The sequence below is a fragment of the Heptranchias perlo genome, chromosome 4, assembly GCF_035084215.1.
Source record: "Heptranchias perlo isolate sHepPer1 chromosome 4, sHepPer1.hap1, whole genome shotgun sequence".
NCBI classification, from domain to species: domain Eukaryota; kingdom Metazoa; phylum Chordata; class Chondrichthyes; order Hexanchiformes; family Hexanchidae; genus Heptranchias; species Heptranchias perlo.
In genome coordinates this window covers 45,591,620-45,609,011 of record NC_090328.1, presented here as the reverse complement: position 1 = coordinate 45,609,011, position 17,392 = coordinate 45,591,620, and the positions used below count along the sequence as shown (strand labels likewise).

Here is a 17,392-nt window from a genome sequence, read left to right as displayed (position 1 = left end):
GTCAATTTGCAATGTGGCAGAGCAGTAGGATGCATTCCCCACAAGACGAGTTCCTGATTTCAGCTACATACTCAAGTGCTGAGCAGAGGGTAGATGCTTCCCCATAGGGAAGAGACCACTCTTACACTCTTCCTATCAGCTGGTTAATCTGATAATAAGTGTTAGTGAGCTATTTAAGCATGGAAATCATTGCAACTAAACTTCATCCTATCTTCACTTGGCAACCCCACACATATGCCTCCAGTGGGGCTTTCTAGATAGTGATCAGGAGCAGGAACCTTGGCCTCTTTTTTTAAGCTTCCCTGGCCCAGGGACATTGGGGCCAATTTTAACTTGCATTAACAAGGTGTTAACGGCCTCAAAATGGGGTCAGTAGACTTACAGTCCCATTAACACCGATGCTCTAGCCGCTGCCATTTTGAAAGGTCCCTACCGCTGAACGGTTCAGGCAGTACGTCCTTTTAATACGCAAATTGGAATCTATGACATACAAATGAGCCCGATTGCCATTTTTGGAAAGAACTAGGTAGAGCATGTGCTCGGCATGCTCTGACCATTTTTTTTGGTGGTAAAGCCGATGAGGACCAAAAAGATAAGTTTTAAATTATTTTTATGGAGCTAGGAGTAGTAGGAATGCTCCCCTGGGCCGCACAAAAATAATATGAGCCGCTGCCACCCCAGGATTCCTCCCCCTTTACGATCGTACCCCCTCCCCAGGACTTACTCCTTGCAGCTGACTGGGCAGCCTCTGGACTTAATCCAGTGAGCTGCATTGGGATGCCATTTATAGCAGACACCTCATCGGATCTATTTAAATGAGCCCAAGTCTTAAAATGGCTCCAATCTCTTCGCTCCTGGCATGGGCAGCCAGTTATGGAGCAAGTGGGAGGTCAGGGAGGATCATGATCCTCCCAATCATTTTTGAGGTCACCCAACACGGCTTTGGAGGACCTCCTCCATTTCTCTCCCAGGAACCTCTGTCACTTGTGTTCAGCTACCAGGTTTGGCCTGCAAGTCTGTGCGGCTTTCAACTCTGCTTTGGGCCTAGGTGTGTTGGCTCACCCCAGCTCCCAGCTGGGTCCCCTTCTAGCCACGTTGGCCAAATCTCAAATGTGACTCCCTCAGTTAGCAAAACCCAGTTCTGCCACTGTGGCCGAGTGATTGGCACACTGCACTGGTTAGCCACCCAATGGTTTAAATCTACCCCATTGACTCTAGTTCTAATACACACGCTCCTACTTTGGTGGATAGCAACTAACTCAATACTGCCCATGGACATCCTGGTCCATATTTACTACCACATCATGCAGTTCATTTATCCATTGAGCCACTGGGAAATGAGACATGTTTAAAAAGCAAAGTCAAATTACATGACGATAAATGGTCAGGTTAAGTTTGTATGGAGAAATCCACTCCCATGTAGACTCCTACTGTAGAACTCTGGCAAATGTCAGATCAAAATCAACAGAGGTGCACATATTCTTTTGTAATACATCTCAGACAATCTATTTTGTACTCAATATATTAAAAGTTATATTTTAAAATTCCTCCCAATTATGAAACTCAGAAGACCACTGAGCTTAAGGTCGTGAGTTTTACAAGAACACAGATCCTCTTTTGATGCCTGAGTTTTAGTATGTGATGGTGCATTTTAGGTTATAGCCAGGCAGACCCATGTAATATTACTTGGATCCTGCCTGCTGGAATTCTAATCATCCTGCCCAGGAGAGAGTTCTTCACATGCTTGGACACATACATGTGCAGAGATCTCTTCCAATAGTTAGAAATTTAAATGTTTAAAGAGTTGGGAAAAACCTTGTTCTGCAAACATTTCAATTGAGTTGAAGTACATTTAAAAAGTACTAAGTTCTCCAATGGACCATTGAGCACTTTGTAAACCAGGTTTGACAATGCATTAGATTTAGACTCCAAGCAGTGTCAAACTGAAGTGGTGTGAGACTATCAACTTGGGGGAGTCTCACTCTGCTTCGCTCCAGTCAGGTCAGGCCCAGACTTCAGAGTTAAACTGCAAGATTTGTATCAGTGCAAAGCATAAGTCACTTGCACCAATGCTAAACATGCAGTGTAAATGCACCCTTAGATGGCATTGTTTATATATTAGTATCAACTTTTAATTTCCCAGGCTTCTTAAAATAAGTTTGGAAAATCAGCTGTTTTTATCTCCAATCTCTGTTCTGTTCTATTCAGCAAGTCCAGTAGGCAATTTCTCCATTGAAAACTGATAATCAGGAACACAACATTCTTGGCTATAATAAAACTTCAAAAAAATCAAATTAGAGTAAATTTATGTTGTAAGTTCCTTGAAAAATGGATATTTCAGTTGTTGAGCTTGGTTAGGCCTCTGGCTCAGCTATTGTGCCCTTCATTCAATTTTACTTGGTTATTAAACCTTCCATTTGTACAAGGCACAATATGGTACACTGAATCCCCCCGCCCCCCACCCCCATTTTCTCTAGTGGCAGCACTGCTTCCCATATCAGTATATATATATTATGATTAACATTGCAGCTCAGTGGTGTTTAAATGTTTTGTCCTCTCCACAGAATATGATTTTGAGAAGGAGTTGGACAACATCCTGTAAGGTAATGGATAGTCTGATAATTGTTTGCCACAGGTTTTGAAACTCAACTTGGGGAGAAATAAAAGCTGCCTTGTAGCGTGCATCTTTCTGCTTAAAGTTGTGATGCATTTACCAGTTTTTTTTCCTTCTCACTAAGCGAGCAACCACAATCAAGTTGTTTTAATGTATACAGTGTGGATTGATAGTGTATATTTCTGCATAAGGAAACATTTTTAAAATTCATTTAGTCACTGAGGTCAATATTGTGGAAGCATGATGAAAGTCAGTCAATGGTTCTAGCAGATATTGCCGATATTACTTTTGTCCCCACAACCTGATCTTTAACCTTATGAAAGAAACTAGACAACAGATAATATTCTGATTGTTAATGTAGGACAGGCCTAGTATCAATAAGTGTTAGTAACCTTGTTGTCCTTTCTTGTACACTGTTAAATAGCATAATTGAAAAGCTTGGGTCTAGTGACAACAGCATTTTCGCGATTGGTTTCAATTTTTTTTTAAATTGCCAGCAGATATCAGATGGTTATAATTTTAAATTTAAAAGGGTGGCAGAGGGAATGATTGTAACTGTGTTGAGGAAAAAGCACAATCTATTCTCGATTTGCAGCAGTCTGAGTGCTATCCATTGTTGTACTCAACAAGCCTTCTACAACATAGATGGTGCATTAGTCCCACTCTTGGAGAACAGCATGTTTCTTCATTGTACATGGTCACAGTATTTCATATTTTCCCATTCATTTCTGCTCCACACATGTCTGTAAGAACTGAGGACGTTGAACAGCATTCAGAATATGCTATCTTTCTCAGGCGAATTTTTCATCTATTAAAAGTGACCACTGCTATGTGTTAAGATACCTGTCAATATTTCCAATGAGCAAAATTGTTGCTTAAAATCTAAATTGGTCCAATTTATCCCAGTTTTGGTCCATTTGGATTTAGAAACTGTTTTGCAGTGCTCCTCTGTGAAAGTGTATACTTTGCGGTTCTGACTGTATTACTGGTCGCAATTAAAAAAAAAATTTATTATTTGTTCATGGGATGTGGGTGTCGCTGGCGAGGCCGGCATTTATTGCCCATCCCTAATTGCCCTTGAGAAGGTGGAGCAATGCTTGGAACAGAAAAATTTGATGTATTTAATTCAGTGATTGCAGGTGAAGTCTGTTTAAAAGTATACAGTTTATTCAATCTGTACTGTAAGATGGTGAAGTTTAGTTTTATTTGTACAGCAGAGCATGATGGAAGGATGGAGGCACAAGAGGCTTGGCGCAAGCGCAAAACAGACAATAAACTACAGCCTGTTTTACACACGCCCGATTTTCCTCTACCATTAAAATTGGGCGGGGTGTAAAACAGGCTGCTGATTCATTAGCACCCTTTTTGCATTATCACCGAAAATCGATTTCAACCCCAGAAGTTAAAGTTTGGTTTGGTGTCATGTTATGTTTCTCGTGAAGTTGAACGACATGTCAGTTTTTCATTCCAGTGACATTACTGCACCTGGCACCTCCTTCTACTCTACTCCACTTAGAGAACTGGAAAATCCTATAATAGATATCAGTGGAGTCTGAGGGGTCGATTACAACTCCTGAGCAGGAATAAGAACGGAAGAAATAGAAGCAGGAGTAGGCCATACGGCCCCTCGAGCTTGCTCCACCATTCAATAAGATCATGGCTGATCTTCCACCTCAACTTCACTGTCTCGCCCAATCCCCACATCCCTTGATTCCCTTAGGGTCCAAAAATCTATCAGTCTCAGTCTTGAATATACTAAACGACTGAGCATCCGCAGCCCTCTGGGGTAGAGAATTCCAAAGATTCACAACTCTCTGAGTGAAGAAATTCCTCCTCATCTCGGTCCTAAATGGCCAACCCCTTATCCTGAGACTATGACCCCTAGTTCTAGACTCTCTAGCCAGGAGAAACAGCCTCTCAGCATCTACCCTGTTAAGCACTCTCAGAATCTTATATGTTTCAATGAGATCACCTTTTATTCTTCTAAACTCGAGAGAGCATTCTACTCAATCTCTCCTCAAAGGACAACTCTCTCATTCCAGGAATCAATCTAGTGAACCTTCGTTGCACCACCTCCAAGGCAAGTATATCCTTCCTTAGGCAAGGAGACCAAAACTGTACTCAGTACGACAAGTGTGGTCTCGCTGAAGCCCTGTACAATTGAGCAAGACTTCTTTACTCTTGTAATCTAACCCCCTTGCAATGAAGTCCAACATGCCAATTGCTTACTGTACCTGCATATTAACTTTCTGTGTTTCGTGTACTAGGACACCCGAATCCCTCTGAACACGAACATTTAGTAGTTTTTCACCATTTTAAAAATATTCTATTTTTCTATTCTTCCTGCCAAAGTGAATAACCTCACATTTCCCCACATTATACTCCATCTGCCACCTTCTTGCCCACTCACTTAAACTGTCTATATCCCTTTGCAGACTTTTTGTGTTCTCCTCACAGCTTACTTTCCCACCTAGCTTTGTATCGTTAACAAACTTGGATACATTATACTCAGTTCCTTCATCTAAGCCATTAATATAGATTGTAAATAGCTGAGGCCCAAGCACTGATCCTTGCGGCACCCCACTAATACAGCCTGCCAAATTGAAAATGACCTGTTTATTCCTATTCTCTGTTTTCTGTCCATTAACTAATCCTCTATCCATGTAATATGTTACCCCCAACCCCATGAGCCCTTATTTTGTGTAACAACGTTTTGAGAGGCACCTTATCGAATGCCTTTTGAAAATCCATATATACTACATCTGCTGGTTCTCCTTTATCTACCCTGCTAGTTACATCCTCAAAAAAACTCTAATAGATTTATCAAACATGATTTCCCTTTCATAAAACCATGTTGAATCTGCCCAATCATATTATGATTTTCTAAGTGCCCCGTTACCGCATCCTTAATAATGTATTCCAGCATTTTACCGATGACTGATGTCAGGCTAATTGGCCTGTCGCTCCCTGCTTTTTCTCTCCCTCCTTTCTTAAATAGCGGAGTTACATTTGCTACCTTCCAATCCACTGGGACCATTCTAGATTCTAGGGAATTTTGGAAGATCACAACCAATGCATCCACTATCTCTGCAGCTACCTCTTTTAGAACCCTAGGATGTAGGCCATCACATCCAAGGGATTTGTCCACTTTTAGTCCCATTAATTTCTCCAGTACTTTTTCTTTACTAATATTAATTACATTAAGTTCCTCACTCTCCTTAGCCCGTTGGTTTCCCACTATTTCTGGTATTTTTTTTGTGTCTTCTACTGTGAAGACAGATACAAAATATTTGTTTAACTTCTTTGCCATTTCCTTATTCCCGATTATAATTTCTCCTGTCTCAGCCTCTAAGGTACCCACATTTACTTTCGCTACTCTCTTCCTTTTTACATACATGCACAAGCTCTTACAATCAGTTTTTATATTTCTTGCTAGTTTGCTCTCATTTTATTTTGTCCCTCTATCAATTTTCTGGTCATCCTTTGCTGGTTTCTAAAACTTCCCAATCTTCTGGCTTACTACTCTTCTTGGCAACATTATAAGCCTCTTCTTTTAATCTAATACTATCCTTAACTTTTTTAGTCAGCGACGGATGGATCACTTTTCCCATTTTATTCCTCAATGGAATGTATATTCGTTGAGAATTATGAAATATTTCTTTAAATGTTCGCCATTGCTTATCTACCGTCATATCTTTTAATCTAATTTCCCAATCAGCCTCTGTCAACTCACTCCTCATATCTATATAATTGGCTTTATTGAAATTTAAGACTCTAGTTTTGGACTTAAGTAAGTCACTCTCGAACTCAATCTGAAATTCTATCATATTATGAACACTCTTCCCTAGAGGATCCCTTACTATGAGATTACTAATTAACCCTGTCTCATTACACAAGACAAGATCTAAAATAACCTGTTCTCTGGTTGGTTCCATGACGTATTGTTCTAGGAAACTGTCTTGAATGCATTCTATGAACCCGTCCTCCAAACTACTTTTGCCAATTTGATTTGCCCAGTCTATAAGAAGATTAAAGTCCCCCACGATCTCGCTACGAAAAGTCATAATAAGAATAAAACCGGACGGACCACCCGGCAGCGGACATGACAAAGTCAAACCAAGCCCAGTCGACCCTGCAAAGTCCTCCTCACTAACATCTGGGGACTTGTGCCAAAATTGGGAGAGCTGTCCCACAGATTGGTCAAGCAACTGCCTGACATTGCCATGCTCACAGAATCATACCTTTCAGCCAACGTCCCAGACTCTTCCATCACATCCCTGGCTATGTCCTGTCCCACCGGTAGGACAGACCCACCAGAGGTGGCGGTACAGTGATTATACTGTCAGGAGGGAGTGGCCCTGGGAGTCCTCAACATTGACTCCGGACCCCATGAAATCTCGTGACATCAGGTCAAACATGGGCAAGGAAACCTCCTGCTGATTACCACCTACCGTCCTCCCTCAGCTGATGAATCGGTCCTCCTCCGTGTTGAGCACCACTTGGAGGAAGCACTGAGGGTAGCAAGGGCACAGAATGTACTCTGGGTGGGGGACTTCAATGTCCATCACCAAGAGTGGCTCAGTAGCACCACGACTGACTGAGCTGGCCGAGTCCTGAAGGATATAACTGCCAGACTGCGGCAGGTGGTGAGCAAACCAACACGAGGGAAAAACCTACTTGACCTTGTCCTCACCAATCTACCTGTCGCAGATGCATCTGTCCATGACAATATTGGCAGGAGTGACCACCGCACAGTCCTCATGGAGATGAAGTCCCATCTTCACACTGAGGACACCATCCAACGTGTTGTGTGGCACTACTACCGTGCTAAATGGGATAGATTCAGAACAGATCTAGCAGCTCAAAACTGGGCATCCATGAGGCGCTGTGGGCCATCAGCAGCGACAGATTTGTATTCCAGCGCAATCTATAACCTCATGGCCCGGCATATTCCTCACTCTACCATTATCTACAATCCAGGGGATCAACCCTGGTTCAATGAGGAGTGTAGAAGAGCATACCAGGAGCATACCTAAAAATGAGGTGCCAACCTGGTGAAGCTACAACACAGCCTAAACAGCGGAAGCAACGTGCTATAGACAGAGCTAAGCGATTCCACAACCAACGGATCAGATCAAAGCTCTGCTGTCCTGCCACATCCAGTCGTGAATGGTGGTGGGCAATTGCACAACTAACGGGAGGAGGAAGCTCTGTAAACATCCCCATCCTCAATGATGGCGGAGCCCAGCATGTGAGTGCAAAAGACAAGGCTGAAGCATTTGCAACCATCTTCAGCCAGAAGTGCCAAGTGGATGATCCATCTCGGCCTCCTCCCGATATCCCCACCATCACAGAAGCCAGTCTTCAGTCAATTCGATTCATTCCACGTGATATCAAGAAACGGCTGAGTGCACTGGATACAACAAAGACTATGGGCCCCGACAACGTGCCGGCTGTAGTGCTGAAGAGCTGTGCCTCTAGCCAAACTGTTCCAGTACAGCTACAACACTGGCATCTACCCGACAAAGTGGAAAATTGCCCAGGTATGTCCTGTTCATAAAAAGCAGGACAAATCCAATCCGGCCAATTACCACCCCATCAGTCTACTCTCAATCATCAGCAAAGTGATGGAAGGTGTCGTCGACAGTGCTATCAAGCGGCACTTACTCACCAATTACCTGCTCACTGATGCTCAGTTTGGGTTCCGCCAGGACCACTCGGCTCCAGACCTCATTACAGCCTTGGTCCAAACATGGACAAAAGAGCTGAATTCCAGAGGTGAGGTGAGAGTGACTGCCCTTGACATCAAGGCAGCATTTGATCGAGTGTGGCACCAAGGAGCCCTAGTAAAATTGAAGTCAATGGGAACCAGGGGGAAAACTGTTCAGTGGCTGGAGTCATACCTAGCACAAAGCAAGATGGTAGTGGTTGTCGGAGGCCAATCATCTCAGCCCCAGGACATTGCTGCAGGAGTTCCTCAGGGCAGTGTCCTTGGCCCAACCATCTTCGGCTGCTTCATCAATTACCTTCCCTCCATCATAAGGTCAGAACTGGGGATATTCGCTGATGATTGCACAGTGTTCAGTTCCATTCGCAGCCCCTCAGATAATGAAGCAGTCCGTGTCTGCATGCAGCAAGACCTGGACAACATCCAGGCTTGGGCTGATAAGTGGCAAGTAACATTCGCGCCAGACAAGTGCCAGGCAATGACCATCTCCAACAAGACAGAATCTAATCACCTCCCCTTGACATTCAACAGCATTACCATCGCCGAATTCTCCCCACCATCAACATCCTGGGGGTCACCATTGACCAGAAACTTAACTGGACCAGTCACATAAATACTGGGGCTACAAGAGCAGGTCAGAGGCTGGGTATTCTGCGGTGAGTGACTCACATCCTGACTCCCCAAAGCCTTTCCACCATCTACATGTCACAAGTCAGGAGTGTGATGGAATACTCTCCACTTGCCTGGATGAGTGCAGCTCCAACAACACTCAAGAAGCTCGACACCATCCAGGACAAAGCAGCCCGCTTGATTGGCACCCCATCCACCATCGGCGCACAGTGGCTGCAGTGTGTACCATCCACAGGATGCACTGCAGCAACTAGCTAAGGCTTCTTCGACAGCACCTTCCATATCCACAACCTCTACCACCGAGAAGGGCAAGGGCAGCAAGCACATGGGAACAACACCACCTGCACGTTCCCCTCCAAGTCACACAACATCCCGACTTGGAAATATATTGCAGTTCCTTCATCGTTGCTGGGTCAAAATGCTGGAACTCCCTACCTAACAGCACTGTGGGAGAACCTTCACCACATGGACTGCAGCAGTTCAAGAAGGCATCTCACCATCACCTTCTCAATGGCAATTAGGGATGGGCAATAAATGCCGGCCTTGCCAGCGTCGCCCACATCCCAGGAACGAATAAAAAAAAATTGCATTACCTTCGTTACAAGCTCCTATTATTTCTTGATTAGTACTCTGTCCAACAGTATTATTACCGTTAGGGAGCCTATAAACTGCTCCCACCAGTGTTTTGTGCCTCTTATTTCTTATCTCCACCCATACTGATTCTACTTCTTGATCTTCCGAGGCAAGATCCTTTCTCACTACTGTCTTTATGTTATCCTTTATTATCAGGGCTACCCCCCCTCCTTTTCCATTTTGTCTATCTTTTCGAAAAGTCAAGTACCCTGGAATCTTTAGTTCCCAACCTTGGTCATCTTGCAACCTCATCTCAGTAAAGGCTACTGGATCAAACCCATTAATCTATATTTGTTTCAAAAATTCATCCATCTTGTTACGAATGCTTCGTGCATTAAGATAAAGGGCATTTAATTTTAACTTTTTACTATTTTTCCCTGATTTAACCTTATTCACTGATGCACTATTTCCGTAAAACTCTCTGTCCCTTCCTGTCACACTCAGCTTATCTTTACCCAAATCGCTACACTGCTGAATTGCCTTGACTTTTCTCTTTATATTTATAAATTTACCCTTACCTGAATGCGGCCAAATGAGCAGCTGGCCCATCCGGGAGCGGTAGCAGGGGGTCCTCGGATGATTTTAATGGCCAGGCCTCCTTAGCATGCTATTTGCTGACTTCCTGACCAAAAGGTTCGGAAAGTCGGTGGGAAACGGCTCCCGATCATTAAAGTCAGGTGTCAGGAGGCCGCTGCCAGTGACCCAGGGGAACTGTCCCCGGCACAAGGTATGTGCTCTGGGAAGGGAACTCCAGGCGGGGGAGTGGGGGAAGCCTGGGGCAGGGGAAGCTCATTGTTTCCTTGTGGACTCCTCCTGGCCCACAAGGAAACCTGTCTGAAAAAAAATCTTAAGACTCACCTAACAGGGCGTCTTCTTTCCCAGGCTGCTGTTCATAGCAGATTTTGCCTGGCTGGAAAGTCACCACTGGTGCCTGCTCAGGCCTTAGGTTAAAATAGCAAATTGGGCCCCAATGACATAATCGGAGCCCAATGTGTATATTTAAAGAGGACCCCACCGGCTTAGGGCTAGTGTCGTTGCTGCCTGCAATTTAAAATTGCAGTCGACCAGATTTGAGCAGGAAAGGTGTGGGTCAATCCCCCACTCCATTTTAACTGCCCCCATCTGGTTGCCATGAGGTAGGGAGAGTTCAAATCAACCCCTGAGTCTCAACTGAGTTGCAGGGTGTCAGCTTGGCTTAGTTGGTAGAATTGCCTCTGGAATAGAAGGTTATGGTTTCAAGCTCCACACTAGCATTAAAGTGCCTAATCTAGGTTGACTATCCAGTATAGCACTGAGAGAGTGCTGTAATATTAGAAATGCTGATTTTTCAACAAGATGTTAAAATGGGGTCCTGTCTGGCTTTTTAATATGGATGTTAAAAATTATAATGGAAAGACAGTAGGGCTGGTGTGTTGGAAGGATGAGATCAAATGATGAGCTGAAGGGTATATCCAAGTCTGTCTTGTAAAAAAAAATCAATTCTTATGCCGTCAGTCCTTTGAAATTCAGATTTTCAGCTGAAATAATTAATTACAAACAGTATGGAATTTATATGCTCTAACAGTTTTTAGTAAGAAAATTGACATTGGAGATGTCTTGAGTTGTGAAGCAGGACGTTAATATTAAGTGATACAGAAACTTGATTCAAGACTCCTGCTACAATTTGCCAGGAAGGGAACCTGAGTGGTTGCATCATCTTTGCTTATCCCACTAACTGCTTTCATGATTGTAAGGAATCTTACAACACCAGGTTATAGTCCAACAGTTTTATTTGAAAATCACAAGCTTTCGGAGGCTTTCTCCTTCGTCAGGTGAAGTGTGGGATTCCATGAAGGTTACCGCATATATAGTCAGAGAACAATGCCTGATGATTACAGATAATCTTTCCAACTGCCCGTTGTCAAGGCAATCAAAGGGTTCAGACAGAGAGACATTACATACAGGACCACCGAATATACAAATGGCCAGAACAAAAGACAGAGAGAGAGAGAGAGAGAGAAACATCCGAAAGGAAGAGAAAGACAGAGAATGACCCGTTGTATTAAAAACAGATAACTTTTTTTGCTGGTGGGGTTACGTGTAGCGTGACATGAACCCAAGATCCCGGTTGAGGCCGTCCTCATGGGTGCGGAACTTGGCTATCAATTTCTGCTCGACGATTTTGCGTTGTCGTGTGTCTCGAAGGCCGCCTTGGAGAACGCTTACCCGAAGATCGGTGGCTGAATGTCCTTGACTGCTGAAGTGTTCCCCGACTGGGAGGGAACCCTCCTGTCTGGCGATTGTTGCGCGGTGTCCGTTCATCCGTTGTTGCAGTGTCTGCATGGTCTCGCCAATGTACCATGCTCCGGGGCATCCTTTCCTGCAACGTATGAGGTAGACAACGTTGGCCGAGTCACAGGAGTATGAACCATGTACCCGGTGGGTGGTGTCCTCTCGTGTGATGGTGGTATCTGTGTCGATGATCTGACATGTCTTGCAGAGGTTGCGTGGCAGTGTTGTGTGGTGTCATGGACGCTGTTCTCCTGAAAGCTGGGTAATTTGCTGCGAACGATGGTCTGTTTGAGGTTAGGTGGCTGTTCGAAGGCGAGTAGTGGAGGTGTGGGGATGGCCTTAGCGAAGTGTTCGTCGTCATCGATGACATGTTGAAGGCTGCGGAGAACATGGCATAGTTTCTCCGCTCCGGGGAAGTACTGGATGACGAAGGGTACTCTGTTGGTTGCGTCCCGTGTTAGTCTTCTGAGGATGTCTATGCGATTTTTCGCTGTGGCCCGTCGGAACTGTCGGTCGACGAGTCGAGCATCATATCCCGTTCTTACGAGGGCATCTTTCAGCGTCTGTAGGTGTCCATCGCGTTCCCCCTCATCTGAGCAGATCCTGTGTATTCGCAGGGCCTGTCCATAGGGAATGGCCTCTTTGACGTGGTTAGGGTGGAAGCTGGAAAAGTGGAGCATCGTGAGGTTGTCCGTGGGCTTGCAGTAGAGTGAGTTGCTGAGGTGCCCGTGTTTGATGGAGATTCGTGTGTCCAAGAAAGAAACCGATTCTGAGGAGTAGTTCTGGAGAAGCAGATAATATCTATAGTTCTGGACAATAGGTTCCTCTATTAGCACTATTAATATTACTGCAGAGCAGAAAGTGTAGTTTATGGGGAATGATTCTCTTTCTTTGACCCTCCGCTATCCATCCCCACCCCCCCTCGCTCAAACTTGGAGCAGCCCACCCATGAAGTGCATCAACTAACAGCCCAGTTGAATCGGCTGATATTTAATACCACAAAGGCTCATCCACTGAAACAGAAAATAAGTGTGAACCCAAGGAGATTATGTTCAACTTGAGTCTCATTGATCAGAATTAAATGCCAACTCTGAAAGTTGATGTACAACACTGAGATTCTGAACAAATGCAGAAAAATAATAACTCAAAGCTCAAATCTGAGTACTAGGCTTTGTGACTATATATTTGAAAGTGTCCATTTCGACTATTGGTGACATTAAAAAAAAGGGCTTGAACTTTAATTCTTTTAAACTGCACTATTGTCTCAAAGCACTAGTGCTGTTTGTATCTGTAGGTTTGTACTAACATAAGGATTAGTCAAATTTACACAAACAGTTTGTATATGTATTTTAACAGTACCTCCCACTTCATTGCATAGCCTATTTATGGGATATGTTGTCTTTAAAAGACTTTCAGTGGATGAAATTCCATAGGCACAAATAAAAGGTATAAGTGTGAAGGTGGTCATCGGGTTCGTATGTTTGCAGCAATAATCTTTGAATCTGTTCAAAAATGTCATTAACATGAAACATGCCAGTAGAACTGAATGACTGACTGTCGCCATATGCAATGCATGTAGTCCTTTTGGCCCCATGAAGAGATTTTTAAAAGTCATTGTAGTCCATTCCATTGCATAGATATCTAAAGCAATGATCTTTTTCACATTGTTTCCTCTGTAGTTAGAATGAACTTAATCAAATTGTTTATTGGCATAAACCGGGTAATTGTACATTTCACCACCATTTAGTCTCATGATCTAATCACAGCAACCAAAATGCTCACTGGTCTCACAGACAGGACAGCAGAAGGCTGTCCTTATAAGATAAAGAACACCACACAGTACAGTGACAGAATCATCTGAGAATTATGATGCTTAATTTTTCAGTAATTTGCATAATTTTTATGACTACTAAATAATACCTGAAATACAGAAAAGGAAATTTATATACAAAGGAATTTGGATTTAAAACCAGTCTCTTTGTAGTAGAGGTTGTTTATTCTCAGTATATTGCATTTAAGAGGGGAGGGTACTGCATTGATTTGAGAATCCTACTGTTTGCCGATCTATTTAATGTCTACTATATAGATGGGATGTTACAGTAGACAATCAGTTCTAAAGGTCAGAATGAATTAGAATTGACAAAAAAATTGCTATGTCGAACCCTGGTGTGTGTATATCTTAAGCATGCTCTTACTGATATTCATTAATGAGTTGGCAAACAATAATGTACTGTCAGTAATCAGTGCTTAAATGAATTTCTTTTAGTAACTTCCCTTCTTCTACATGGTCCCCTCAGGTACAGAATGCCCGTCTTCTGGAGGCACACAAAAGGGACCAGCTCTGGAGAGGGATTGTCAGTGTCACTCTAATTGAGGGCCGAGACTTAAAGCCCATGGATCCAAATGGACTCAGTGATCCATATGTAAAATTCAAAATGGGCTGTCAGAAATACAAGAGTAAGGTAATGTTTTAAAAGAAGTACTTACTCATTCAAAATGCATAATAATGATTTAAAAAGCTTTGTAAATATTCTGTTCACTGCCCAACAATTTAGTGGTCTTTGTAGATAAACTGTATGTGTGTGTGTATATATATAAATATATAATATATATATGGGATAAAATTCTGGCGTAAGTGTTCTATCAATGCCTGCCATGATCTTACCACCACAAGAAACAGGAACACAAAATAGAATAAAACTACCCCCGAAGTGTAGAGTGTATGTTACAAGGAAACTCAAACATATGTGGGACTGCTATCAAGGCAGTTGGGTTACACACTACTTTTACTTAGCTGCTCATCTGATGGGTCATTTAGTAAACTGATACGGAACCTGGATTCATTTCTGGTCTGTGCTGGTCTTAACTCTGGTGGTATCGATGCCACTCAATCAGGAGGGAGAAAAAAATCAGCCAAGGTTCCAGTTCCTGATCACTATTATTGGGACACCATTGGAAAGTGCATATATATGTGAGTGCAGAATGACGGTTGATTGGGCTCAAAAGTGATGCTGCAGACCCAAAATACATAAAATATAACAACTAAAATCCCATATGGATTTTCAGTAGTTGTGTGTCTCAGTTAATTGGCCCCATACTTACAATTTCTATGTTGTCTTTAGATTTGCATTTGGAATGGCAGCGAACTTACTCCCTCGCCCAAAAGTAGTGGCAGGCACTTGTCTTTTTTTCCCACACTGTCAGAAATGTTATTTAGCAAAAAGAAATCTGGGTGATGCTTACCACCCTCAGCAGGATATTACCTGCTTAAATCTACTGCCAACAGGAAACATGATTTCAGGTGTAAACATCTGGTTCCACCAACTACCTATTTAATTACTCATTGGTTGACACAGTGCAACTCATTGGGCCAGAAATCACTCCCAAAATAATGGAGGAGCTCTCAGTTTTTTTAGTGGTGAATTGAAGGAGCAAGATCCCGCGTTTGCACATGCTCAGTGAAACGCAGAAATCCGGAACTTGCCCCTAGTGGTTTGCCAGCGATATGACAGCTTTGAATTAAGGGGACATCACACGCTGCAATCAGAGAAATCATTGAAAAAATGCAAACTTGCTTATCTGCCAAGCTGGAAAGGAACTAATTACGCCATCAAACAGGTACACTTAAAGATACCAGGTCTAAACTAAGTTTTAGTAGTGCAGTTAGTCTTAATAGCTGCCAAACAACTAAAAATTAACTTTAAAAAACGTGGCATCTCATATTATTCCTTATTTTAATAGTTTTTGGTCATTAAAAAAAAAATTAAAAATTAAAAAATTATTTTTTTTTACTTTTCCCTTCTGTCTCTGTAATTTCATTCAATTATTTCTTTGGCTTTTTATTTTTTTTAAAATTATATTTACAATGACATACAGAATACTAACTTTAAATGAATGAAGTCTGCTTGTCTGCTTGAGCAATGCAGCCTGAATCTGTGGGCGTGACTTCTCTTCCTGACAGATTTTGTGGGCGTGGCTTCTCCTCACAGACTTTTCTAGCTGCGCGGCAACTCACGCTGCTCAGAGGCTGGGTTGATAGCGCACATTTTGTTTAAAGTTCAAATTCAAGCAATTCGACGCCATAGAGCCCGCAGTGAGTACTTTCGTTAATTAAATTCGCAGGAGCTGCAGTGAGTGTTGCCTCACCGCTCCGCACGATTCCTGGCCTGTTGTCTGACACAGTGGTGTCAATACTCACTGTGTTAAATACTTCCCAATGCCTAGCAGGAAATGAACTTGCTTGAGACCATGACTAACTCCTACTGGTTGTCAGGTTATGCACTTGTTCAGTCAGAGGAGGGCCTCATAGCACTTTTTAAGTTAAGTAACCAAGCATATGATCCCCTAAACTTCCTATTCTGTTAATTTATTTTCAGTAATTATTTCACTGCTAATGAGAAAGTAATGTGTTATTAATGGCCATATATCCTGGTTATTATGGCATCTTTTCTCCCTCCTTCCAGCCCCAGCTTGTTAGTTACAATCAAATTGACTGTAAATTGCATTAAGTGGAAAGCAACACAGTCACCTAATTTGTTTGTCTACTTTAAAAAAAGAAAATAAATAAAAGTTCACAGGAACTAGTAAGCAGATAATTATGAAAAGACACATCTGGTAAATTTATTGGGATTAAAACTATAATATGTTATATTTTTTAACATTGACATTGCTTGGTAATACTCAGTTAAGAAAAAATCTATAATTTATACATTATTTTAAGACATGAAATGTAGCTGTGAATATTTCTGTGAACTTTGTAAGAGGGACAATGAAGCCTGCTGCAGTAATCTAAATTTAAAATATGTGAATAGATTACAAATTACAGGTATCAGCCTTGGCTCAGTGGTAGAATGCTCACCACTGAGTCAGAAGGGTTTGAGTTCAAGCCCCACTCCAGAGACTTGAGCACATAATCTAGGCTGACACTCCAGTGCAGTATGAGGGAATGCTGCACTTTCGGAGGTGCCGTCTTTCAAATGAGACATTAAAGCAAGGCACAGGCTGCCCTCTCAGGTGGATTTAAAAGATCCCTTGGTATTATTCAAAGAAGAGCAGAGGGAATCTCCTGGTGTCCTGACCAACATTTATCCCTCAACCATTGATTTCAATGGTAAGAAAAATTGAGCAGGATGTATAACGGTCACCTGATCCGCTACTGCCAGTTTACTGCCCTTGCCAGAGTTGAAAATTACCTCCATTATCTGGTCATTTATTTCATTGCTGCTTGTGGGACCTTACAATGAGCAAATTGGCATTTCCCTACATTGCAACAGTGACTACACTTTATAAGTACCTCACTGACTGTGAAGCAGTTTGGGACATCCTGAGGTCATGAAGGGCACAATATAAATGCAAGTTCTTTTTTTCTTTTCTTAATATTGCAGCAGTATTGCCTAGTGAATGCAACTAACTTTTATCATCAGCTTTGATGCAAAAAATATTTGTTCATTGTCATTAGCTCTGATTGTAGCAAGCATAGTATGTTAATGTACTATTTCCTGTTGGTAGTATTGCAA

General features: G+C 42.5%; 1 protein-coding gene across 8 annotated transcripts in view; it reads left to right on the top strand.

The window, feature by feature from the left end:
* Positions 1–17,392, top strand: part of LOC137320893 (multiple C2 and transmembrane domain-containing protein 1-like) — a 603,286-nt gene that overhangs the window by 289,219 nt on the left and 296,675 nt on the right. For 7 of the 8 annotated variants that reach the window (XM_067982848.1, XM_067982856.1, XM_067982850.1 and 4 more), the window contains 2 exons: positions 2,565–2,603; positions 14,174–14,338. In XM_067982848.1, coding sequence (XP_067838949.1) covers positions 2,565–2,603; positions 14,174–14,338 — 204 coding nt within the window. The remainder of the gene's footprint in view (positions 1–2,564; positions 2,604–14,173; positions 14,339–17,392) is intronic. The other variant, XM_067982849.1, reaches the window with a different exon arrangement.